The sequence below is a fragment of the Dermochelys coriacea genome, chromosome 7 (genome assembly GCF_009764565.3).
Source record: "Dermochelys coriacea isolate rDerCor1 chromosome 7, rDerCor1.pri.v4, whole genome shotgun sequence".
Classification (NCBI taxonomy): Eukaryota; Metazoa; Chordata; order Testudines; family Dermochelyidae; genus Dermochelys; species Dermochelys coriacea.
Genome location: NC_050074.1, coordinates 57,072,650 through 57,099,736, shown reverse-complemented (window position 1 = coordinate 57,099,736; position 27,087 = coordinate 57,072,650). Strand labels below are relative to the sequence as shown.

At 45.5% G+C, this 27,087-nt stretch overlaps 1 protein-coding gene across 1 annotated transcript in view; it reads left to right on the top strand.

The window, feature by feature from the left end:
- Positions 1-637: 637 nt before the first annotated feature.
- ALOX5 (arachidonate 5-lipoxygenase) overlaps positions 638-27,087 on the top strand; it is a 51,994-nt gene continuing 25,544 nt past the window's right edge. The window contains exons 1-4 of the mRNA XM_038411584.2: positions 638-888; positions 15,759-15,957; positions 18,250-18,331; positions 26,742-26,864. Of these exons, the coding sequence (XP_038267512.1) occupies positions 739-888; positions 15,759-15,957; positions 18,250-18,331; positions 26,742-26,864 (554 nt within the window). The 5' untranslated portion in view covers positions 638-738. The remainder of the gene's footprint in view (positions 889-15,758; positions 15,958-18,249; positions 18,332-26,741; positions 26,865-27,087) is intronic.

The window sequence follows — 27,087 nt, the reverse complement described above, 5'->3', positions numbered from 1 at the left end:
TGGGTATAGGGGAGGGAAGGGAGTGGGGTGAAGGTGGAAATATGCATTAAGGGGCTGTGTGCAGGAGGAGTGTAACTGGAGGTGCAGGCAAGGGCTCTGCACCAGGAAGGGTGTAGTTCAGGGATGTAGCTAGGGACTGTACACTGGGAGAGGTGTAGCTCAGTGGTGTAGCTAGGGGCTGTGTGCAGGAGGAGTTTGTAGCTAAGAGTACAGGGAAGGGCTGCGGAAAGGGACAGGTAGCTAGGGACTGTTCACCAGGAGAGGTATAGCTGGGGTGCAGGAAGAGGCTGTGGGAGGGGAAGGGTGTAACTGGGGTGCAGGGAGGGGTAACTAGGGGCTGTGCACCAGGAGGGGTGTAGGAAGGGGTAGCTAACAGCTGTTCACTGGGAGTGGTGTAGCCAGGTGCAGGGAGGGGCTGTGTGAGGGAAAAGGTAGCTAGCAGCTGTGCACAGGAGGGGGGTAGCTAGGGTACAGGGAGGGGTAGCTAGGGGCAGTGCACCAAGAGGGGTGTAGCTGGTACAAAGATGGGTAGCTAAGGGCTGTGCACTAGGAGGGGCTGTGGCAAGGGAGGGGTAGCCGGGGGCCGTGTAGCGGGCGGGGTGTAGCCGGGGGCAGGGAGGGACTTTGGTCGAGGGGGCGGTGCCGCTGCGGCTGCGGCTGCGGCGGGTCCGGCGCTCATTCCCCCGCCGGCGCAGGAGGGCAGCTCGGCTCCTCGTGGCGGCGCGCTCCGGCCGGGCCATGCCGTCCTACACCGTCACCGTGGCCACCGGCTCCCAGTGGTTCGCGGGCACCGATGACTACATCTACCTGAGCCTGGAGGGCGCCGCGGGCTGCAGCGAGAGACACCTGCTGGACAAGCCCTTCTACAACGACTTCGAGCGGGGCGCGGTGAGTGCGCGCCCGCCGGCCCCGCGCCGCCCCCCTTTGCCCGGCCAGTCCAGCCCTGCCCGCCCCGCTCTCCTCTCCAGTTCCCGCGCCGCGCCCCCTTCCCTTCCCTTCCCGGCCACCCCACCCCCCGCTGCGCACAGCCTCCTGTCCCCTCCCCCTTGGGCTAGTCCCCTCCGTGTGACTGTGCCCCCGGCACACAGCCCTAGCCCGCCACCCCCTTTCCCTGGCCAGCCCTGCACCCCCCCCTTTTCCACACCCACTTCCCCCAGTCCAGCCCCAGCCCCGTGCCCCCTGCCCTGGGGCTGCGGCCTCCCCGGCTCTGAGACGCCCACCTCTTAGGACTGCATCCCCAGCTCTGCCTCCTGCCCATGGGATGGCGTCCCTGTGGGTGCTTCAGCTCTCAGGGCAGCGGAGGGCATTTCACCTGTTCGTTCCCTTTTCCCCGTCTCTCGAAACGGCTGTAAAGGGGGCTTAGGAACCCTCCACTGCCTCTTCTTCTTTCTGTCCCACTGCTTCCCGTGGAAGGCGATGTGGGCGCCTGCACCCCATCACTCTTTTATCCTTCCCCACTGCTGCCCCCTTGGTAGGGTCAGAACCATGGCGGGCCTCTGCATCTCCCTTTGTCTTGGTGCTGTCGGCAGGAAGGGGACTGGGACATGGGGGAGGGGGGTGCTATGCCCCTACCCTGACACTCCATCCTTCCCTAAACCCATTCACCCTTCCGACCCCTCTAATCTAGAGCAGGGAAGGCACCGGCATCCTACCTACTGCCCACGCCAGCAGGGCTGGGATCTGACTGAGTCAGGAGGTCTTTGGGATGGGATTTGGAGTGACACGAGCTAGTTCTTGGCGTACCTGGTGCTGCAATGCAAGGGAAGACCTGCTCTTAGGTCACTAAAGCAGATGAAGGGGCATGTTGTTTCCTTGCCCTTCTGGATAAGATTCTCAAGTTGAATAATGGACATGGTTTATTGCCCCATGGGAACTGCTTCGAATAATGTCTCCTGAACCAGCAAACCCAAGAATCTAATGTGGTCCCATTTGCCTGTGCCAGGGCTTAGCAGAGAGGATTGAGAGTCAGGACTCCTGCATCCTGTTCCCTCTTCTGCCATTGGTGCTAGACATAAGTGAGTCACTCTGCCTCAGTTTCCCCAGTCTGTAAAAGGTGTCATAATGCCTCACTGGAGTGTTGTGGTGATTGATTTGTTAAGATTTGCAAAGAGCTTTGAGAGCCTCCATGGACAGTTAAAGTATTACCTTGCCATTTGGAATACAAGAAAAGCACAAAGAGATAATGCATGATCTTTCATCCATTGGTAGGTTTTGTGCTATGACTTTAGCATTAATTGAACATATTTTAAGTGGCTCTCCAGAAAAAAAATAAAATGGATGTGGATTATTTACTCGAGAGGTACCAGAGCTGTGTCTTGAACAGCCAACATAATTCCAACAGATTATTTAATTGGATGAACAATACACAAACTGTCTAATTTCATATTTGGCCCATGTAAATATGAAATTAGATAACTATCAAGCCTCTAGTTTCTCAAACTTCATTGCACCACGACCCCATTCTGAGAACAAAAATTACTTCACGACTCCCCGGGGGGGGGGGGACACACTGAAGCCTGAGCCCGCCCAAACCCAACTGTCCAGGGTTGGGGGGGGGGACAAAGCCTGAGCCCCACCGCTCTGGGCATGGGGACCAAAGCTGAAGCTCAAGGCCTTCAGCATCAGGCAGGGGGCCTGCAACCTGAGCCCCGCTGCCCAGGGCTGAAGCCCTGGGGCTTTGGCCCTGGGCAGTGGGGCTTGGGCTTCAGCCCCAGCAAGTCTAAGCCAGCCCTGGCGACCCCATTCACAGTTTGAGAACCGCTGCTCTAGACCAAGACAAGGGAGCTACCTGCCAAGGGAGATGTTTGAGATGCCATAAATGGAACTAGGAGAACAGAACAGGGATATCACACACACTAGGTGCTAGGAAAACGAGGGACTGAAGAACTAGACTGATATACTTTGTATCCCTAATTTCTACAATTCTGTGAGAGTCCTATTCTATCCTTACTCTTGTCTGGCTGGTCACATCTCAGCATCCATGCTGTTGGCTTATTTATTTATTTTAAAAGTCCCTATTGTTTTTCCTAATAGTAGGCTTCAGTATCTGTTCTGCATCCTGTAGTGCGGAAACACTAGACTTAGGGCCTGTCTGCACTTAAAATGCTACAGTGGTTCAGCTGCCGTGTAGACACAATGGGAGTCTCCCATTGGTGTAGTTAATCCAATTCTCTGAAAATGGCGGAGGAATTCTTCCATCAACCTACCACTGTCTAAACCAGTGATTAAGTTGGCTTAACTGTGTCGCTTAGTGAGGTTGACCAAACTTTTTAGTGTATACCTGGTGTTAGGCAAGGCATTTTTGAAAATTGTACCCCATGTGATTTAGGATTTACCCCATATGATTTAGAAGCTTAAGTCACATTTTCAAGAGTGACATGGGCACATAGCAGCTCAGGTCTCATAGAAAGTCAATGGAAGCTAAGTGCTTTTGAAAATGTTACCCTTAGTAGCTGCAGTCACATTGACTTTCAATGAGACTAGACTCCTAAATGCCTAGGCCACTTTTCAAAATGAGACTTAAGCACTTTAGAATATTGTACCTTTGTCCTATATTTTATATCACATACTTATTTCGGTAGGTCGTAAGTTTCCTGGGGCAGAGGCTGCCTCTTTACCACATGTCTGTCTAGCACCCTGCAGAGTGGCTCCCTGTTGTACACTTCTGCGTACCACTGAAATAACTTACTTTCCATACATATTTACTATCTCAAACAGTTTTAAATGGTTCATGTGACACTGTCTGTTTGCTGCCATTTTTACAGCGTGCATTTACTACTTGCTATATTAGAGTAAATATAAACTTATGTTCCTATAGGCAACTATATTGTCAGATCTTTGAATACGATGTGCTCAGGTTTTGTGGTTAAAGTCAACATTATAATGCAGAATACTGTATATCTGTCTAGGCACATGCTGTTAGGCATGAGAAACGCTGTCACAAAGGCTGCAACACTTATTAGATCTGTTACTCGTACAGTAGTGGAAAACTTTAAAAAAGACACACAGAACAAAAATAAACAAAACTGAACTGACAAAGTCTCTCTGTATGTTATGCTTTTCAGTGCAACTGGTGACACCAATCCTGTCCCAGTGTTATTTTTTTCCTCATTGGACTCCCCAAAGTAATTTTCATCCAAAAAATGCAGTCTTGAACCCAGGCTGCAAAAGACAACCCATTCAGTTCTCAGAACAAAACTTCCAGAGTATAGTTCGTTAATGCAGAAGGCCTCACCTACTTTTACAGTCCCTTTTCCATAGGTAGGCCAGGTCGATTGTTTGCATTATCCTGACACTTGCTTCCTCTGAATTCATTCAAATCATGGTTATTGTTGGGTATAATAAACGAAGTCTTGGACAAATTCTGTGTAAGAAATGTTCCAGGAGGGAGGAGATACGGAGAGCGCAAAGAGACTTGTACAATGAAAGCCCTGATTCTGTTATTCCTGGGACTTACTCTGAGTATTGGATACAAACTATTTAGAAGCTGGTTTTTTATCAAGTTATTTTTGAGTAAGTTCCTGTTGGTGTCACAGTGAGTGTTGCATAGCACTTCGCAGTTCCCCATTTTCTTCTGATTTCCCATTTAAGCCCTGTCTGTCCGTTTGCTGTCGTTAAAAGAAACCCATCTTGCAAGTACTTCCAGAGAAGAAACCCATCTTTTCAATCTCAAATTTGTATTTGGGGAGGATTTATCTGTGTCCTTAATGCCCTGGAAAGATCCCCTCCTTAATCCAGAGCAGAGAATTAGAACAGCCGACTACAGACTGCACCTCAGCAACTCATTCCAGGTTTTGCGGGAGAACTAGTTGCTTGGACAGGCTACTTTGGGGGGTTAGTTTCAAGTTTATTTTCAGCCATGTCTGATAGATCCAATAAAATGTTAGTTTTGTACTTTCATTCTGAGTTTTTCTGTATAAAGGCTTCCAGTTCCCTGGCTCACAATACTGTCACCAGTACAAACTGGCTGAGAATGACAGCCCCAGCCTCCACAAGAGGAGTAATTGCCATATCACATTTCTGGCCATCTCTGCCACCTCCTAACACCCAATTATGAGGCACAAAGGAGGGTAATTTTCAAAGAGTACAGCAGGTAGGGCTGCAAAACAATTCTAAAGTCTTGCAGACAATATCCAGATGTGCAGTTAACATGCCAGGTTCACCTAAAAATATTGTTAGCTTTCGCATCCCAGTTTTGTGCAACTAGCATATTGCCCTCTAGCTGGGCAAGTCAGATTTTTAAAAGGTTCCTTGGTTAAGTTCAGTGCTTGTGATTACAGATGGGGCAATGATTGCATTGCAAAGTTTACCCAAAGTGCTTACAAAGAGTTCACTGGGTATATGCACAAGTAACAATGTGGAGAGAAACTTTGAAAGTTCAAAGGGCTTGTCATTTTTTAGCCCCAACATTAAAAAACATGAGACCACCACCTACTGGATGTAGGCCAACAATACAGTTAACAGTTTTGTAGGGTGTATGAATGAAGCCTGAAGGAGGAAGAATAAGAGACCTGAATAAGAATGATTGAGAGGGAGAACGATAGAAGCGAGAAGAGAAAGAATCAGATGGCAGAATTGGCAAACATGCACATTTTCAACATTGAGCACGTGGCTTCTGGGAGCAATGGAACTACTCCATGGCTTAAAGTGAAGCACACATCTGCTTTGCAGAATTGGGGCCCAAATCAAAATTTACTGGTTTGGAGATGTGGTGGGCCTACAATAAGAAGTGATCTTGAAAGGTAAATATTAGCTCTGGTTTCACATACTTGAAATATATGGCTGAAATAGTTGCTCCTCCAAATATATTAAAGCACTAACCATGTACCTGTAGGAAAAACTATTGTAGATACATCAGGATGGATAAAAAGGGATGTTTTAAAATAAAATCCTTTTTTAAATTTAAATTGGATTTTTTTAATTTAAAATGGATCTTTTATTTTGTTTAAATTATACTATAGTTTTCTTTTTAAAATAAACCTATTTAAAATCTGAATTTAATACAACTATGTAAGGCCTACATTTATAATCACTTAAACTGTTTAAATAAAAATAAATATGCTGAATCCATGAGTCTCTAACAAAAACTTTGAGTTAAAGGCTGCTTTCTGTACAAAGAAAGAATCATGGAACCATAGGGTTAGAAGGGACCACAAGGATCATCTAGTCTAACCTCCTGCCAAGATGCAGGAGTTATATCCAAACCATGCAAGACAGATGGCTGCCCAGCCTCCTTTTGACAATCTCCAGTAAAGGAGCTTCCACAACCTCCCTAAGTACTTTGTTCCATTGTCCTACTGTTCTTACAGTTAGGAAGTTTCTTCTGAGATTTAATCTAAATCTGATCTGCTGTACTGCAGTTTGAATCCATTGCCTTTTGTCCTGCCCTCTGTGGCAAGACAGAACAATTTTTCCATTTTTTTTTATAGGCAGCCTTTCAAGTATTGAAGACTGTTATCATATTCTCCCCCTCCCCCCCCGTAGTCTCCTCTTTTCCAAACTAACCATACCCAGTTCTTCAGCCTTTGCTCACATGGCTTGCACTCCATCCCTTTGATCATCTTGTCACTTCCCATCTGTATCCTTTTCAGTTTCTCTTCATCCTCTCTATACAACAGTGTCCAAAACTGGACACAGTACTCCAACTGAGGCCTAACCAGTGCTGAGTAGAGCAGTACTATCACTTCCCATGACTTGCATGCTATGCCTCTGTTAATGCAACCCAAACTGCATTTGCTTTTTTTGCAACGCATCACATTGTAACTCGTATTGAGATTCTGGTTCACCAGGACTCCCAGATCCTTCTCAGCAATGCTGCTAAGCCAGTTTTCTCCCATTCTGTGTTCTAGCATTTGGTTTTTTTTCTTCCTTAAGTGTAGCACCTTACATTTGTTTTCTTGAATTTCATTTTGCTGTTTATAGCCAGTTCTCCATTTATCAAGATCCCTCTGAATCTTAGCTCCTTAGCAAGTGTTGGCAACTCCTGTCTATGTTTTGTGTCATCTTTCAAACTGGATCAGTATGCTCTGTACCTACATCTAGGTAAACAACTCCAGACCCAGAACAGATCTCTGTAGAATCCCAGGTCGCCTTCCAATCTGACATCATTCCATTAATAGTTACTTTTTGTTTGTAGTTGTTTTAACAATTGTGTCTACTTAATGGTAGTTCTGCCGACCCCACATTTCTCCAGCTTACTTATCAGAATGTCATGTGGACTGAGTCAAGAGCCTTGCTAAAGTCCAAGTATAATATGTCCACCGCATTCCCCCTATGCAGCAAACCAGTTAGCTTGTCAAAGAAGGAAATCAAGCTGCTTTGGCATGATTTGTTAGTAATCAGGGGAAAAATATCTAGCTATTGGAGGTCAAGCTTTATAAATATGGCAAAATAGGTCATGTACTGTATTAAGGGCTTGTTTTGTTGAATAAAAATGTTATATGATATATTGTGTGTTTAATTAAATGCCAGTTACCACCCTAATTCTGCTTGACGCAAATTTTGAGCAAAAGTTATCTAGTAAATGAGCAATATATCATTCACCATTTTCTAACATATTAAAACATACAATTAAGAATCTGAAAATATTAAGCTATAAAATTGCTTAAATAAATATATATCGTTATAGTGTACCTTCCTAGGTTGTAAAAAGATGTACCAAATCTAGGGTAAAGGATCTATTTAGTTGTAAATCAACATATTAATGATTCTATCGACCAATGAGAATGCACCTTTCTTTAGAAAATATCTTAAGTACAAGTGGTAAAGTTGGTGATAATTGCTGATTTAAATCAGTTGGTGATTTAAATACCAATTTAAATTGATTCACCCTGAGATACATTTTCAAAACGTACATGAAAAGATGGAAAAAACTGAGGTCTGTTTAGGCAAACTGGGCAGCTTTTTTCTACTACTTGGACTTGTGAAATATAAATGTATTTTAGAGCTCTAGGTTTGCCATCAGCTGAATGAGTGTGTGCCAATGAATCAGTCGTGGTTGTGTTATTTCGATTGTAACTGTTTGTTAGGTCTAATTGACATTGTTCTATAATATTTTAAATCTATGATCCATTTATTTTCTGTTTCATGTTGATAATGAAAGTAGATCAATTCCTGGCTTTGTCGCAGACTTCTTGTTAGCATCTGGAAATACCACTTATTCTCTGTGTGCCTCAGTTCCCCACAATCCTTAAAATGGGGTTAATAATGCTCTTTGCCACCCACACTTTGCCTGTCTTGTCCATTTGGACAGCAAGTTGCCTGCATGGGTATGTCTCCCTTTGAGCTGGATGGGTAGCTCCAGCTTAAGGAGACATGCCTGTGCTGACTCTGAGTTAGTGGGCTAAAATTAGAGTGCAGCCATGGTGGCACGAGGGGCTAGCTGCCCCGTGTATATACCCATCTGAGATGGTAGGCATATCCTCAGGGTGGCCAGCCCCACCCGCTATTCACAATGCCACAGCTATGCTATTTTTAGCACACTAGTTTGATCAGAGCTGACACAGGTAAGTCTCCTCGAGGTGAAATTTACACCTCCAGCTTGAAGTGTGGACATACCCTATTGTCTTTGTAGAATGCCCAGTACAATGGGGCCCTGATCGCAACTGGGACCTCTTGGTGGCTGTATAACACCAGCAGTAATGTTAAATATCAGCAATAATAGTCATCATAATAAAAACCTCTCACTTGTACTGTCATGCTTACTTTTGCCAGAAGCTGGGAATGGGTGACCGGGGGTAGATCACTCTATTACCTGTTCTGTTCATTCCCTCTGGGGCACCTGGCATTGGCCACTGTTGGAAGACAGGATACTGGGCTAGATGGACCTTTGGTCTGATCAGTGTGGCTGTTCTTATGTACTGAATGGTGCTGGGGGGTGGAGAGGAATTTCTTTATTTCCAAGCAGGGCACCAATGTGGGAAAGGAAAGGTGAAATTCTTATTAGCAAAACCCTACTTGGATTTATAAACTGAAACCTTTCTATTAGTTGCTGTGTTGCTTGAACATGCCAGGTAGGTCTGTGGCTGATGAATGTGCCATGTACCTCCAGATACCCCTTGCCAAATGCAGTTAAGGAGAACATGCCTACAGAACATGCTAATTAATACACACCCACTGAGTGTGCCAAGAACAGGTCCATTCACGTAGGACATACCAGTTGAGCTGAGTCAAGTTCTTTCAGGTAGAACTGCAATACAGTTATGTTTATTATGTTACATGATAATATCGGGAAAACATTCATGTATTTGAATTCCCTTTCATGACGTCTGTGTAGCAGTAACCAAACTGGTTCTGGTGCAGACTGGTAAGTTCACATGGGTTGAAGTTTGTCCTGTTGAACGTTAGTCGTCCTGGGCCACATTCTTCCAAATACCACAGAAACATGCTGAGATGGAAGAAGAAAAATATGCGTTTGTGCAGTTTCATGAAGCTGTTTATAGACATGAATGGGTCAAGCTGGAAACAGGCCGCCAAGCATTGGAAGCCATATTATAGAAACCGCTGTGTGTAGCATGGTCTGGACTTCAGAAAATTATCATGATATTGCAAAAGTATTCAGTAGCTGTGAAATACAGGCCCAGTCAGGAGCTTCTTCTAGCAGATGTGCTTTCATGAGTGCCTGTGGAGAAAACTGGGAGCTGCAGGAAGAGGAGCATGAAGTAGAAACGAGTCAAGCATTGTCATTTCTGACAGAAGAATTGAAAAGTGCAGAGGAGAAACATTTTGCAGCCTGGTACTTTCAGTTCCAAGTTGTGACCCAGAATCCTTGGCACAGGTTGACCAATAAAGAAGAGAGGCCTTGTGTTGATGTTGGAAGATGCAGAGATGCAGCTGTTTTTGAACTGAAAAGTGAGAAAGTTGAGTGGGAGATAAGCAAAGATCAGGAGAGCACTGGAAGGCAGCTGCTCTGGGAGGGTGGGACATGGTCTGGCTAGGAATACAGTGGAGGGGTGTTCTGCAGTTTGCTACTGCCACAGCTGGGCACAAGTTGTGGCTGTTTTGGGAGGATTCTTGTAGAGCTTGGAAGAATCTTAAAACGTGTTTCAATCTGCATATCTGTACTTACGACAGGAGGTGGTAGGGTGGGGAATACGGAGTTAGACATTTATCAGATGAGTCAGTAATACAGGAATGCACTTGGTGATGTGGCTGTAAGGGCCACTTCTGTTCTGCTGAAGAGATGCTGTCACTTATGGGGGAAAATAACAGGCACAACTTACAGACCCTGGCCCCATTAAGCTCTGTGGCTAAACTCTCATTGACTTCAGTGAGAGCAGGATTGCACCCACAGCCTGTTAAATACAAGTGGGTTTGAGTCTCCTCCTGATGTGACCATTGACTTAAGCAGAGACACCTTGGGCATGATTTTTGGACCTGCCATGTACTGCACCTTCTGTTGCCTTGGGTGGAGCAGTGAGGGCTCAGTGCTAGCTGAAAACCAGGGCTCCGGTATCTCAGAAATCAAGGCATCCAGTATCCATGTCCAGTTTTGAAAATTTGAGCCTCACTATCTAGCAGCTGTTGTATTTAGAGGTGCTGCAAGCTATGGATGCAGATCTAGATCCAAACTTCCCCCATAGATTGGGAGAGCTGGGTTTGGTTCGGGCCTAGCTCTGGTTCACATTTCTGGGTTTTTTTTTCTTTTTTGTAACTTGCAGACCAGTGCGTTTATCTAAGCAGGATGGCTGCTGGCTGGCCTGTCAGGGAGCATACTGACTCATTCTCTCCAAACCAATGTATTTCTGTGCCCTTTGAGAGACGGTCCACAGGTGGAGTCGCCTCCACCTACCGCTATCTCCTGTTGAGTGTTCTCACAACCTACATACTGAACATGCATGGGCTATTTCCTGAATCTTTTGGATTGTGACCTCTTTGAGGGGCAGGGATAGTCTTTATGTTCATCTTACACCAGGCCAGGCATGTCACTGGTGCTTAAATAATCATGATCAGTGCTTGCAGTTCCTCTACCATGTGCCTCAGAGGCAGGGCAGCCACCTCCAGCCCCACCCTGGACAGCCTCAATGCCACTGTCATCTTTTCCTAGCCTGAATGCCTAATTTAATTTAGCTCTGTTTTCTCAGTGGTGGAGATAATCCACGTTCCTCAGAAGCAGCAGCACTTTCTAAGCTCATCTGGCTCTGGCCACTGTCCAAGCCAGGACTTGCCCTCTAGCACCTCAGGAGTGAAGGAATAGTCAGACCTATCTCGGAAACTTGCTCCAACAGGTCTTCTAAGAACCACTTCAGGGAAGCACTTGAAAGCCAAGACACTGCCCTCTAGTGGGTCAGCTTAAAGGAGTTTTTAGTTGTGAGGGAGGTTGTCAGGAAGGAAGGTGAAATAACTCAAGATATAGCTTGGTTAAATTAAGCTGGGGATGTAGAGCAGGAGGATAGGGAAGGGAAGTCATAACCAGATATTTGATGGTCTTCATGTCAAGAGTGGAACTGCTAGGATGGGAGCAGGAGGATAACTAGCAACAGTGGAATGCAATTAAGGAAAGGGAAAGTTAAGCTGAATATCAGGAGGCATTTCCTGTTGAAGAGATTTTGCACCCTGCAAAATAATCTCCAAAGAGAAGTGTTAGGAGTCCGATAACCAATTAAAACTTGATTGGGCAAAACACTTATGCATGCACTGGAGGGAACCATCTTGCATTGGTTGAGGGATGAACTAGAGGGCTTAAAACATTCTAAACTTCTGAGTCGCTTATAACTAGGGCCCTATCATATTCATGGCCATGAAAAATGCATCATGAACCATGAAAGCTGGTCTTCCCCCATGAAATCTGGTCTTGTGTGCTTTTACCATAAACTATACAAATTTCACAGGGGAGACCAGTGTTTCTCAAACTGCGGGTCCTGACCCAAAAGGTGGCCACGGGCAGAGTTACAAGGTTATTTTAGGGGGCATCGCAGTATTGCCACCCTTACTTCTGCACTGCTGCCTTCAGAGCTCAGCGGGTGGAGAGTGGCAGCTGTTGGTCAAGGACCCACCTCTGAAGGCAGTAGTGCAGAAATAAGAGTGGTAATACCATACCATGCCATCCTTACTTCTGCACTGCTGCTGGCGGTGGCACTGCTTTCAGAGCTGGTCTCTTGCCCAGCAGCTGCCGCTGTCCAGCTGCCCAGCTCTGAAGGCAGCACCACTGCCACCAGCAGCACAGAAGTAAGGGTAGCAGTATTGCAACCCCCCCATAATATCTTGCAAACCCCCCTCCCCCCAAACCCCTTTTTCGGTCAGGACCCCTACCATTACAACACTGTGAAATTTCAGATTTAAATAACTGAAATCACGAAATTCATGATTTTTAAAATCCTATGACCATGAAATTGACCAAAATGGACCCTGAATTTGGTAGGACCCTACTTATAGCTGTGTGTGATTGGCAGCTGTTACTATCTGGTGGCTGCATGAAGTGGATTGTAGAGGAAGTTGGGGCTCTCAGCCCGGTTACTTGTGGACAGATGTCCTCATTACAAAACTGCTATCGCAACTGGTATCCATACCATGTTTGTCTACATTTTCTTCGCTTTTGAGACTTGATTTTTGTGACTTAGCCTTAACCTATAAAATAATGAGAGGGCTTGAGTCAAATGACCTCATATTGACTGGAAGTGCTACTAAAAAAATGTGCCTGAAAAGAACAAGCTGAGTGTGGTTTTTAGTGGGGGAGAGTAGGGACGACAGAATGACAGGGCATATACATGCAGCATCATTTCAGATAGTACTAAACTCATTGGAGGAAGAGATGGAGTTCATGTTGGTTTCTAAGATTACTGAAAATGTTCAAAACCACAAACCAGGGAAGTTTCATTTTGCAGCCACATCAAGCAACAAATTTAAATAGAGTGTGATTCCAAAACTGCCGAACAATGTCTCACCCAGGCTTGTTTTTCTGGCAATGCTCTGTCTTAACAAGAGCATAAATTCCTCTAAGGGGTCATGGGAACAGATTGGGCTCTTACTTCTAGTGCCATGATGGTCCTAGCCAGTTCAGCTTAGCCATGGCATGGGGCCTGTTGTCCTGCAGCTTGTGCAGCTGCTTGCTCTAGTGCAAAGGGAGTGTCAGATGCTGCCATTCTGACTTGCCAAACACAAAAGCATCACTGTTTGTTTATCTCAGCTGAGCTATAACAGCAAACAGAGGCATTTCTAATGACTGGTATTCCAGCAGTGCCTGGAGACTCTGAGATCAGAGCCCCAACATGCTAAGCGCGGCACGTACATAGAATAAGAGACAGTCCTCGCCCTAAAGACCTTACCTTCTAAAGAGACGAGGCGGACAAGGGGTGGGAGAAAGGAAGGAGTGTTATCTCCATTTAACACCTGGAGAACTGAGGCACACAGACATTAAGTGACTTGCCCAAGGACCTGCACTAACTCTATAGCAGAGCTGTACAATGAACCCAGATCTAATTTCCAGTCCAGTGCCTTAATCCGCAAACCAACCGTTCTCTCAGTTTGCATTACTTAAGTGCAGAAGGGTGGACTCACTTCTGGAGCACCCCGTGCGACTGGACGTGGCCGCTGTTCACTTTCTAGTGCCCCCTGCCAATGGCTCTGTGACAGTTGCCTCATCTCATGACTTGATCTGTCGGCTCATCACAATCACTCCTCCCCATCACCGGGTAACAGAAAATCCAACAAATACAAGTGTCCAATCCCTCTGTTTGGTCTGCTACTTTGATTCTGGGCCCAGTGGTCCGAATACCCTTTCTTAGGGCTTCCAGGAGTCTGTATCTCTTTCTCAGGAGCTTCACACCCCTTACCAGTTCATGATGGGGAAGTTGGGCCTTCCCTCTACCCTAGGTTCAGCCCAGGACAGGCAGTCAGGGATCATTCTGCCAGTCTCCTTGCTGCCACCTCCCTGGGCATCTTCCTACCAACCAAGCCTTTCCCTGGACTTTCTCCTCACCCTGACAGAGCCTTCCTCTCTCTAGGTTGACCTTTCTTTCAGGGCCAGGTCTTGCAGGGCTCTGCCCTGGAATCTGACAAAATCACAAACCAAAAATACCATCTTAGACCAGCTTCTGCCCTCCTCAAGCTTGACTGGTCATCCCTCACATCTCCTCAGCCCCATTCCTCAACTGGACGCTTCTTGGGCTCACTTTCTGGAAGTCTAGATCCTACACCTTTATCAGGGTTCCTCTCACTGGAGCTGGTCCCTCCACCCCTGTGGCTGCTCCATGTCTCTCCTGGCCTCCTGCCAGACATCTCTACCTAGGAGAGGATCTCAGGTCCAGCTCTCCCCCGGGCTTCTCCTGAGTTCTCCATTCTCTCATCCCAGAGAGTGACTGCAGAGTTTCTCCCAACAGCCCTCATCTACTCTAGACGTCCTGTCTTTATAATAACCACCCAGCTCCTGTCCCAGCTGGGACTCATCTTTAATTTAGCCTGGCCCACCCTCCAGGTGCAACCAGATGCATTAATTGGCCTCTCAGGCCCACTTTAACGCTTATAAAGCCAGGATGGGATATATATCCCATCAGTCTACCTCAGGTGTTCTCAAACTTCATTGCACCGTAACCCCCTTCTGACAATTACTACATGACCCCAGGAGAGGGGACCAAAGCCTGAGCCTGCCCAAATCCTGCCACCTGGGCATGGGGGGGGGAGGGCAAAGTTGAAATCCAAGGGCTTCAGCCCCAGGCAGGGGGCCTGTCACCTGAGTCCTGCTACCCAGGGCTGAAGCCCTTGGGCTCAGGCTTTGGCCCTGGATCCCAGCAAGTCTAAGCCAGCCTTGGTGACCCCATTAAAATGGGTTGAGACCCACTTTGGGTTCCAGACCATTCTTTTCCGGGATGCTGTTGGAGTAGTTCTAAATATTTTTTCTAGTAGTAGATTTGTTCAGAAATCACAAATGACTCAAAGCATTATCAAGTCCCCAACTTAGAAATTTTACCCTTTCCATATTTCTAGGGTATCTGTGCATGGCTTGTTCTTAGATATTCCCCCTACCCATCCATTTGTTAATTTGTAGTCTGAAAATATCCCTTCATTTTTCCCCTTTGCAAACAAGAGGTTCCTGTTGGAAGAAAAACAGGTTGACCCAGAGGCAGATTTGAGTCGATGGGCTTCTTTATTGCAGTACTTGTTCCCTGGGACCCAGTTGTCCAGTAAGCCCTGGATTAGTTACAACATATTCTTTTTATTTACATTAGTATGTAAATACCTGCATTTATTACAACACCCCCAAAACCCTCATGGAGTAATATGAATGCCCATACAATGAATATTGATAACCCTATACTGAATATAATTATCCCCACCCCTGATTACTATTTACCTTATTAGCATATTCTACCAATATGTTTTACTTTGAAGATACTTCTTTGCTATAATTGTAGTCATGAACTCCTTGGATCAGCAGTTTGCAGGGAAGGGAGAAAGGGGCCATGACCCCAAACTCGACTGTGTATCTGGGAAAGAAACAGAGGGAAATGACACTACTTTACCCAAAAAGGCATTCTTTAGATCCCCACATTTCTCAGGCAGCTGCAACCTTATCAAACCCTTAACAAGGAGAAGGGAAGGGAAAGGAGTAACCCTAAATCTATCAAACACAGAAATATGCCTGCACTTTATCTATCAAGGGCAGAAATGGTGCTTGCCCATGCCTTTACTCCCTAATGCCATCTCTGTTCACCAGCAATTTCCCAGTTTTCTGCTTTAACCCTTACATATCCCAAGAGTACCATTTGGAGCTGGTGTGCTTTCTGTGTGTTCAGCCACTCACGGACCATTTTTCTTCTCCACAGATCGACTCCTACGATGTGACTGTGGCAGAAGACCTGGGAGAAATCCAGCTGCTAAAAATTGAGAAGCGAAAGTACTGGGTTCATGACGACTGGTACCTCAAGTACATCACTGTGAAAACGCCAGTAGGTGACCATCTGGAATTCCCATGTTACAGATGGATTACAGAGGATAAAGAAATTGTCCTCCGAGATGGAAGAGGTGAGCTCCATGAGAGAACTATTTACCCCTAGACGGGTGCGCTCTCTGCTTTTGGGGGGGACATGTTCTATGCCCTCATTGTGGCCCCAGAGCTGGAGGACCTATCCAGCCGCAGGGCCAGAGAAGTTCTGTGCCCTCGCTGATTATGGGAGGGTCCGTGCCCCTGCTCCCTACCCCTTGTGCTCGCCCCTGCCCCTAGAGCAATGAGGACTCCCCCTATCTTTTCTTCTCCTCCCAGAGGTACCCAAACCCTCTCTCCAACTCCAGTTCCTTCTCTCCCACCTGCAAACCTACACACCCCCTCTGGTACTAACTCCTATCCGTGCACTGTAGGATATATGCTCCCAGCTGACCATGACCTCAGTGCTGGTTTATGAACTGTCCACTGGGTCTGGCACTTAGAAATGAGTTGGGTTACTTTGAGGACACATGCTAAGGAGATTTTTTTTCCAGCAGTGGGGACGGTCAGTACACTGGTCCTAAATTGCAGGCTGCCCTCAGTGCTTAATTTCTGGCTGATCCATCGATCCTCTCTACTCCTTGGCCGAGCATCCCCTGCCTGCCTAACCTTGAGACTCTAAAATATAGCAGTTTTCCAAGTATTATCCACCTGGAAACTGTCCTGTTTTCTAACACCCAGGAATAGGCAGCTTGCAATGGAATTCCAGTTCAGAGAGCATTAGGGCTGGCTGGGAAGTAGAATTCAACTAAGCTGTTTCATCCTGCAAGAACCAGGATCAGGCTGATGGTGTGAAATGTGTTGGAGATAGCTGTTGGTGCTGTGCTGAGAAAAGTACTCTAGCACTTGTGTGCTACCCCTGTGTTTTAACTGGCTTTGGTTACCTACTGCCAGTACAGTACTGTGGCCAAAGACAGGCACTTCATTGGCTGCATAATCCAGTTGCTCACAGCTGTGCCTTTGTGGCAATGAAGTTTGACTGCTGCAATATACTATAATTAAAAATGCTGATCTAGTGCCCATAGATATGGGGTGGGAACCAAGGGTTTAACCAGTTTTGCTGCATTCACGTCACTGGCAGCCTAACTAGACATGCAGCCCTAAGGAGTTTGCTTTTCAGTGGTTAAGGCCCTTAATAGTCTGGTGCCAACTTGGTTTCTCAGCTTCTGGCTCCCTCACTGATTTCTCCCTGTGTGGGGTATTCGGAGGGGCAGGAGAGGGATTCTCCACAACTTGCCTTGGCTTTATTTCAACCCTTGCTTTCAAAAGAGGAAGACTGTGGATTTCAGTTTATGAAGAGGTAAAGAATATTAGCAAGATCCTGGCAGTATCTTAACCAGAGTGTCAGCCAGCCCAGACTGCATTGTCTGTTATCAGCCCTTTTCCATCTGCTGTTTCTACCTTTGAACCTTAATCAGACATTTCCTTAAAATTCCTAATGGCTCTATTTGCATTCTTTTTTGTGTATGTAAAGCAGATCCGGTCTTGTCCGTCACTTTTCCTTGTGGTTTGTCCTGTTAGCTGGTCTTTCTCTTCTGTTCCCCATCCTTTTTAAGGAAGACTCTGTCTCATTCATCAGGGCCACAATTTCAAAGCATCAAGCTATCAGTTTTGGAAAGCCTCTCTCTTTCTTCTGATCCTGAAGCTCCTGGCATGGAACTTGTTCTTGAAGTGTAAGAACAGAGAGTATGAACCTAGGAGAGGGATGTCAAGGCATTTTCTAACATCAGCATTCTTCAACAGAGAAGATTTAACAAGGCTGTATCTTCCTTGGTTGTTTGTCGCTCCTCGACTTTAACCAACCTTCACCCTGTACTGAGGGGACCTGGGGCTTGGCTCCGTAACTCAGGGGTTAGAGAAGTGGTCTCTGAATCCAGGGGTCACAGGTTCAACTCTCACTGGGGCTTGGATTGCAATCTCTACCTCATACTCTCCTTACTGATCTTTCCTCAGTAGTTTGTCACTCTTCAGCCTTAACCAACCTCCTCCCTGTACTGAGGGGGCCTGGCTCCCTAGCACAGCAGATGAATATTCCACTGTAGCCTGATGTGTAAAGGTTATTCTTAGAAACACTATCCATGGCTGTAGGGCGGTAATTCTGAGGATGGAAACAACCCTTTTGCTGTTCAGACCCATTGTATTTCACTGGGCAGGGGGCAAACTGTCCACTATAATTGAGAACAAGAGAGAATTGCAGCTGATTTGCTACAGCACGTAGTAGGAAAACCCAGATAATGACAGATACTGAATCCTTGTGTCCCATTACCAGCTGGAGGATTAGACAGTGAAGGGTAAAGAAACCTCATAGCACTGTTTCTTCATTTTTTTTACAGCAAAGCTGCACCGGGATGACAAGACTCAGATCCTCAAGCAGCACAGACGCAAAGAACTTGAAGAACGGCAAAAAATGTATCGGTGAGTTTCATATAACAGTCCTGCTTTGTGATGTCAGCTGCCTAGGGATGCCTAGTTCTGTTCCTAGCAGGTGAGTGTCCATGGCACAAAACCACCATGGTGACTGGCACCTGTTTGTAAGCAGGGTCTGAATGAGCTAGTGGTGAACTGGGGGAAAAGACTTCAGGAGTAGACTGCATTTGCATGGACACACCTACTTTGCATAGGTGTTCAGCACACAGAGTTTTTTTGCCAAACTGATCAGTTGTGGCTGGTCTGGGGTAATGAAATGTTGTTGTTACTTTTATTGTATGAGTAAAGGGCAGCAGAACTGTACTTTATCATGCCCTGATTGAGGGGGTCACCCTAACACGAACCTAAGTGGGAGGTGGGGATGCCAAATCCCAACGAGAGTCAAGGGGTGTGGGAAGACAGGTGTTCCTACTTTTTTGTGTGGCCTCTGTCTAAAGATTCCTAGATGTCATTTGATCTCCCTCCCCTTTCTAGTGGTTAAAGACAGTGCTGACTGGACTCAGCTGAGATCCTTGTTTCTGTTCAGTAATTATTAGAACTTAAATCACTAATGAGCATGTTTTGGGGCTAAGCTGTAGACCTGGTATGGGACCGTTTTTCAATGAAGAGGCAGCCACAGTGAGGTTCCCCACTAGGCAGTGAAATCACTAAGAGCTGAGCTAAAGGGTGGAACCTCAGAATATGGCATCGCAGAAGTGGTGGCGAGCAGTGGTATCAGTGACCAAGAGAACAGTGGCAGCAAGTGGCCAGCAGTAGCAGAGATAATAGCAGCCGCGGTGAGTGGCAGCACAGATAGCAGCAGCAGTGGAGGCATTGCTCAATGCCCCCCTCCTTCTAGGGATTGGAGGTGACTGCACCTCTGAACTCTGGGTCGTCACTGACCAAAGACAATCAGCTGAGAGTGGGGAGCAGCAGCCAGAAAGGGAAGTGGCATATTAAAGGGACATTCGTTCGTCAGACTTTCACAATGCAAGGTGGGAAACTGAGGCAAAGGATGCTGCCCAATGTACTGTAGGGTGGATGTTTGCTTATGGTTACGTGGTTTTGAATGGTGGTTGTGGTGTTTTCCCAGATTAATGCTGGTTCCAATTCCTCATTTAATAGAAGTTTTCTTTTACTATACACAGGCTCCGTGCTTGCGAGTGGAGAAGTGTTGCTTCTTAGTAGCACCCAGGGATGGTGTGTTGTTTTCCTGGATTACAGGGTGGGGGCTCAAGCCAGTTCTGTTTTGCATTGTTGAGAGGAACCCCTAGCTATTGAACCTGGCCCTTGTTGCTGCCGACCCTTCTGGGGAGAAGGGTTACAAGCTGGCAGCTTCCGCAGGGCAGCCAAGCACTGGATGGAGACAGAACATCTCTCTGGCTCCCAGAGCAGGTCTCTGCAGGTCAGGGTTAAAGCAGTCTGGAAGGACAGTGCAGTCAGACTTGCCCTGATGCTGCAAATACCATACCAGTTCTGTGAGCAGACAAAACCCTTCACTCGCCCATGTTGTCTAGATGACATATTTCACCGAGACTGAATTCATTGAGGCAATTTATTCCAGTGCTTAACCACCCTGACAGTTAGGCAGTTTTTCCTAATGTCCAACCTAAACCTCCCCTGCTGCAATTTGAGCCCATTGCTTCTTGTCCTATCCTCAGAGGTTAAGGAGAACAATTTTTCTCCCTCCTCCTTGAAATAACCTTTTATGTACTTGAAAACTGTTATCATGTCCCCTCTCAGTCTTCTCTTTTTCAGACTAAACAAAGCCAGTTTTTTCAGTCTTCCCTCGTGATCCTATTTTCTAGACCTTTAATCATTTTGTTGCTCTTATCTGGATTTTCTCCAATTTGTCCACATCTTTCCTAAAATGTGGTGCCCAGAACTGGACACAGTACTCCAGTTGAGGCCTAATCAGTGTGGAGTAGAGCGGAAGAATTACTTTTCGTGTCTTGCTTACAACACTCCTGCTAATACATCCCAGAATGATGTTCGCTTGTTTTGCAACAGTGTTACACTGTTGACTCGTATTTAGCTTGTGATCCACTATGACCTCCAGATCGCTTTCCGCAGTACTCCTTCCTAGGCTGTCGTTTCCCATTTTGTATGTATGCGACTGATTGTTCCTTCCTAAATGGAGTATTTTGCATTTGTCCTTATTGAATTTCATTGTTTACTTCAGACCATTTCTCCAGTTTGTCCAGATCATTTTGAATTTTAATCCTATCCTCCAAAGCACTTGCAACCCCTCCCAACTTGGTATTGTCCGCAAACTTTATAAGTGTACTCACTATGCCATTATCTAAATCATTGATTAAGATATTGAACAGAACTGGACCCAGAACTGATCCCTGCAGAACCACACTCGTTATGTTCTTCCAGCATGACTGTGAAACACTGATAACGGTTTTCCAACCAGTTTTGCACCCACCTTATAGTAGCTCCATCTAAGTTGTATTTCCCTAGTTTGTTTATGAGAAGGTCATGCAAGACAATATCAAAAGCTTTACTAAAGTCAAGATATACCATATCTACTGCTTCCCACCCATCCACAAGGCTTGTTACCCTGTCAAAGAAAGATATCAGATTGGTTTGACATGATTTTTTCTTGACAAATCAATGCTGATTGTTACTTATCACCTTATTATATTCTACATGTTTGCAAATTGATTACTTAATTATTTACTCCATTATCTTTCCGGATACAGAATTTAAGCTGACTGGTCTGTAATGAGACCGAGACTTCCTTCGAAATGATGGGAAACAGAATAAAAAGAGCAGCTACCGGGACAATTCCCAAGGAAAAGTTCTGGACAAGACCAGCTTTACATGTACAAAAGGGAATACAAATAAAGCCTTTTGGAATTCAAGGGTAATGGCTGTTTAAGGTTAGAGGTAGAAATGGCAGCTCTATAAGGACAGGAAACAAGCAATACAATCTGTATCTGACTGGCAATCTGACAGGCTTTCTGATGTTTTTCCTTCTTCGCAAACCACCTTCCTTTGGTTTGAAATAAAAATTCCCCACTCAGATGCCAACATGATGGGCACTGTGTAAGGACATTAATAGAGTAGAAAGTACCCTAGCGTACCTTTAGGTAGTGTTAGTTCTCTTCTAAGTCTAAGAGCTGCAAAGGGGGTACTATGTCTCTGGTAGTGTTGTCTTTTGGAAGAGACTAAACTTAGCCTGAGCACTTTAAGCTGTTAGAAACTTTGTGACCCTTTTTCTGCATAAGAATGGGGCATGCCAGCCAAATTTACATCCCGCTAAATGATTTCTGCTGTTCCAGCTGGATACAGTTCTATTTATTTCCAGCCTAGAGGCGTAATGTAGTCTAATAGGGTGGGCATGGGATGAGACAGCAGGGACTTTTGAGAACTTATCCCAGTTCTGAGGCATGTCACCTTTCCATGCGTTTCCTTATCTGAAATGTGTGTTTCTATTATTAATAAAATGGTGGTGTATTGCTGTGCGCTGGCCTGTTCCATCCCAGTGCTAGCTGCATGAGAGGGTGGGGTGAGTGAGTCCTATATGTTATACCTGCATACCCATATCTTATGAATCAATTCTTAAGACGTGCTAAGCAACTGCAGCTCCTGGTGAACTCAAAGGGCATTTCAGTGCCTTCTGGGTTGTGGCCCTATATATACATTATGGGCCTGATTCTCCACAGCTTTGCACCTTGTGTAGTCGTTGACCTCTGCGTGCAGTGGGCATGAGAGGCTATGAAATGAGTAGTGTGTTTTCACCACTTTGCACAGGTGTAAATGGCCGTGGCTGGCAATGGGGAATTGGACCTACTCTGTGTGTGTGTGGGGGGGGGGGGTAAATAAAGCACACTGGGTTCCTTCAGGATGGAAGGCATTGTTATAAATATGTCATTATCATTATCCCTGATGAGTCTGCTGGAAATACCATTCACAGCACTGAGGCATATGGCTCACAGCAGTGAGCAATGCAATTAGAGAGAACATTGTCGGCTGTTTTGGGCAGGGCATATCTTTTTTGTTCTGTGTTTGTACAGTGCCTAGCACAATGGGATCCTGGTCCTTGACTAGAGCCCATAGGTGCTATGGTCTAAATGCATGGATGAGACAATGGTGTAGGGAGGAGGGATTTAGGTTGATTAGGAACTGTGGAAACTTTTGGGGAGGGAGTAGCTTATGCAGGACGGATGGGCGCCACCTTAACCAGAATGGAACCAGACTGTTGGCATATAGAATAAAAAGGTTATGGAGGATTTTTTTAAACAAGGGCTGGGCAAATGCCAACTGGTGTGGAAGAGCGTGTGGTTTGGGCAGAAATATCTATTTGGGATGAATTTATGAAGGGGAATACTCTATCTCCTAGTAAAGGCGATAGAAAAGAAGTTGGTAAAGCACAGGCGGGAGATAGTGAGGAACAGTCAAACGTAAAAGCGTCCACTTTAAACATAACACATGAAGGCAAGCAACTGAATATTGACAAAATGAACAAGTGCTTATATACAAATGCTAGAAGTCTACTGTTGGAATTGTTATAATTTCTGCCGGGTATTACCATGACACTAATTTAACCATAAACCCCTTTATTGAATCCAAAGACTGAATAGTATTTATACAATTGCTCTAAAGGTGCCTAAAAACCCTAAAGAATAAGCAGTGTACTACATCCAAACAGTAACAAGACCTTGATAAGAATTTGATCAAGATACTTGCAAATGGACTAAACCGAGGGGTGTTTAGACCCATATTGGTTGGCTCCAACTTGACCAGGCAGATATTAGCGATGAACCCTTTAAGAGTTAACTTTATACCCTTTAACAAACAAGTGATGTCATGGCCAATTGCTGACCTCAGCTAAAAACCAATTGGAGGCAGTTCACTCTTATTTCCATCTTAATCCCGATAAGATTTGCAACGTTCTTTCTCCCCAAGGCCTTTGCTTCCTATCTCTTCCCTTCCTTCTTGTAAAATAACACTGGTATGTGGGGTGGGGAGGTCCATATTGGCTCCTTTTTAAGACGGATTCTTTTTGCCTAATTCAAAACCACTTGCAGCCTCCTCTGTTGGTCAGAGACCTTCTTTTTTTAGAACGGTTCCGTTAGCTCATTAATTATTCTTTGAACTAGACATCCTCCCTACTCCATTCCTTCTGGCCTGATAACTCATTATTTTTAAGGCCTTCCTTCTATGTGCTAGTCAAGCCTTTCTTTACAACACACATATTTTCCTTTGCCAAGCTTAAGCTAATGCTAATTTTTTAATATCCTATTTATTCTACATGTAAGTACTATGATGGGTGAACTAGAGTGTCTGGCATTAAATTAGGACATTGATATAATAGTCATCATGGAAATTTGGGGCAGTGAGGATAATCAATGGGACATGGTAATACCAGGATACAAAATACAGGATATAGGAATGACAGAGTAGGTCGTGCTGGTGGGGGAGTGGTACTACATGTTTTAAAAAAAAAAAAAAAAAGCAGAGTCAAATAAGGTGAAAATCTTAAATGCTTCAACTTGTACCATATAATCTCTATGAATAGGAATTGCATGCCTGAATATAACAGTGCCAATATAATACTGACCAGGATGGTGACCATGTTTGTGAAATGCTAAGGGAGATTAGAGAGGCTGCAAAACCAGTAACCACAATGATAATGGCTGATTTCAACCCATGTATTGGCTGGGTTCATGCCACCTCAGGACAGGATGCAGAGATAAATTTCTAGATCACCATTAATGACTGCTTCTTGGAGCTGCTAGTCCTGGAACCCACAAGGGGAGAGGATGAAATCAAGAATTGCTTAAGTGACATACTGGATGTCTTCCAAGATGTGACTATAGTTGAACCTGGTGGTAATAGCAGCCATAATGTAATTAAATTTAACTTCCTCCGGCAGGGGAGAAATACCAGAAACATTCACCACAGTAGCAGTTAACTTCACACAGGGGAGCTACGCAAAAATGAGGATGCTGATTAGATAGAAATTAAAAAGAGTAGTGACAAGGGTAAAATGCCTACAAGGAGCCTGGAGACTACTTAAAAACACCGTAATAGAGTCTCAGACTACATATATATCCAAAAAAAAAAAAAAAAAAAAAGACCATAGGAGGACCGAAAGAATGCCACCATGGCTAAGCAGAAGAGTAATGGAGGCAAAAAAGCATCCTTTACAATTTGGAGCTCAAATCCTAATGGAGAAAATAGGAAGGAGCAGAAACTCTGTGAAGTAAAATGTACAAGTATAACAAGGCAGGCCAAGAAAGAATTTGAGAAGCAACTTGCTAAAGATGAAAACCTCAGAGCAAAATTGAAGCCAGAAGCCTCCCAAACAATTAGCAGGGCCACTAGACGACAAAATGGTTAAAGACAAGGCTATTTCAAAGGAGCTAAATGAATGCTTCACATCGGTCTTCACTGCAGACGATGTGGAGGAAATATCTCAGAGCTATTCTTTTGGAGTGACAGATCTGAGGAACTGTCCCAAATTGATGTGTCAATAGAAGAGATTTTGGAACACATTAATAAACTAAACAGTAATCTGTCACCAGGACCAGATGGTATTTCCCCAAGGGATCTGAAGGAACTCAAATATGAAATTGCAGAACTACTAACTGTAGTCTGTAACCTATCAGTCAAATCAGCTTCTGAACCAGATGACTGGAGGATAGCTAATGTGATGACAATTTTTTAAAAAGGCTCCAGAGGTGAGCCCGGCAATTACAGGCTGGTAATCCTGACTTCAGTACCAGGCAAACTGGTAAAGAAACTATAGTAAAGAACAGAATGATCAGATACATAGATGAACACAATATGTTGGGGAAGAGTCAACATGCCTTTTTCAAAGGGAAATCGTCCCTCACCAATCTATTAGAATTCTTTGAGGGAGTGAACAAGCATGTGGACAAGGGTGATCCAGTGGATATAGTGTACTTAGATTTTCATAAAGCCTTTGACAGGGTCTCTCAGCAAAGACTCTTAAGGAAACTAAGTTGTCATGGGTTAAGATGGGAGGTCGTCTCATGGATCATTAACTGGTTAAAAGACAGGAAAGAAAGGGTAGGAATAAATGGGCAGTTTTCAGAATGCAGAGAGGTAAGTAGCCCAGGGTCCCCCACAAATTTGTATCAGGACCTGTGTTATTCAACATATTAATTAAGGGGAAAGGAGATGAGCAGTGAAGTGGTAAAGTTGACAGATGATACAAAATTATTCAAAACAGTTAAGTCCAAAGCAGACTCGGAGGGAATCCCAGAGGGGATCTCACCAAACTGGGTGACTGGGTAACAAAAGGGCAGATGAAATTCAGTGGTGATAAGTGCAAAGTAATGCACAGTGGAAAAAATCATTCCAACTATACATATACAATGATGGGGTCTAAATTAGGTCTGACCCTAAGTTCTCTCTAAGCTGCACGGCTGCGCAGCAGCCTATTAAGCATTGCGCAGTTGCTCAGGGCTGCGGCAGGGAGAGATGCCCTTCTCCCAGCCCCAGAACTGACACAGCGAGGAGAGGCGCCCCTCCCGCGGCCCCAGCCCTAGCCCAGACCTTCTGCAGCCTTGAGAGAGGTGCCTATGCCACGGATCCAGCCCAGCCCTGGACCTACTGTGACTGGAGGAGAGGGACTCTTCCCTCGGCCCCAACCCAGCCCTGGCCCAGACCTGCCGTGGCCAGGGGAGAAGTACCTATCCTGTGGCCCCAATCCCAGAGCTGCTGCAGCAGGGAGAGATGCTCTCCCGCCGCCCTGGACCTGTTACGGCCAAGGGAGAGGCACCTATCCAACGGCTCCAGCCCTGGAGCTGCCGCAGGGAGAGAGAGCTGTGGGAGAGTCCTCTCTCCCTGCTGGAGCCCCGGGGTAGCCTTCACCCCAAACTCCTCATCTCCAGCCCCATCTCAGAGCCCACAACCCCAGCCGGAGCCCTCACCCCCACGCACCTCAACCCTCTGCCCCAGCCCTGAGCCCATCATCGCTGGCCCCACCTCAGAGCTTGCACCCACAGCTGGAGCCCTCACCCTCCCACACTCCGAAACCCTTGGCCCCACCCCCACCACATTAATTTTATGTTCACCAACATGGAGGTGGTATGAAGTTGTGGTGGCCAAAAGTATAAGTGGGTTCAAAAAAGGACTGGATTAGTTCATGGAGGATAAGTATATCAATAGCTATTAGCCAACCCCATGCTCTGGGAGAAGACAGATGGATCACTCCATGATTGCCGTGTTCTGTGAAATTCCCCTAAAGTGCTGGTGCTGGCCACTGTTGGAGACAGGATACTGGGCAAGATGGCCCATCGTTTGACCCAGTATAGCAGCTCTTTTATCCTTATGGTAATACAAATAATTAATAATAATGGCATTAAAGTTACTATGCTGTGCTGTTTACCTAGTTGACACCACTCCTTTTCCTTTTTTCCCCTCTTCCCTTTCTCAGATGGAAGGAATGGCATCCCGGCTTTCCTTTAAGCATCGATGCGAATTCTCACAGTGACTTGCCTCGTGACATCCAGTTTGACAGTGAGAAAGGAGTCGATTTCGTTCTGAACTACTCCAAAGCGTATGTGTTTCTGGGGGCTCAGAATTCTGCAGATTTTCTGATCAGAAAAGCAGGGGGTGGGGGCCATGCATGAAATTTTATTTTGTTAAAGATGTTTCCCTTCTTTTAAATTTTAAAAACTAGAAAATTCATTGAGATATTGAAGTTTGAAAATTTGGAAGTGGTTTTATGGTTGGTCAATAAATGGGGAAGATACTGCAAACCCTCCCCCCAAATTTGTCTT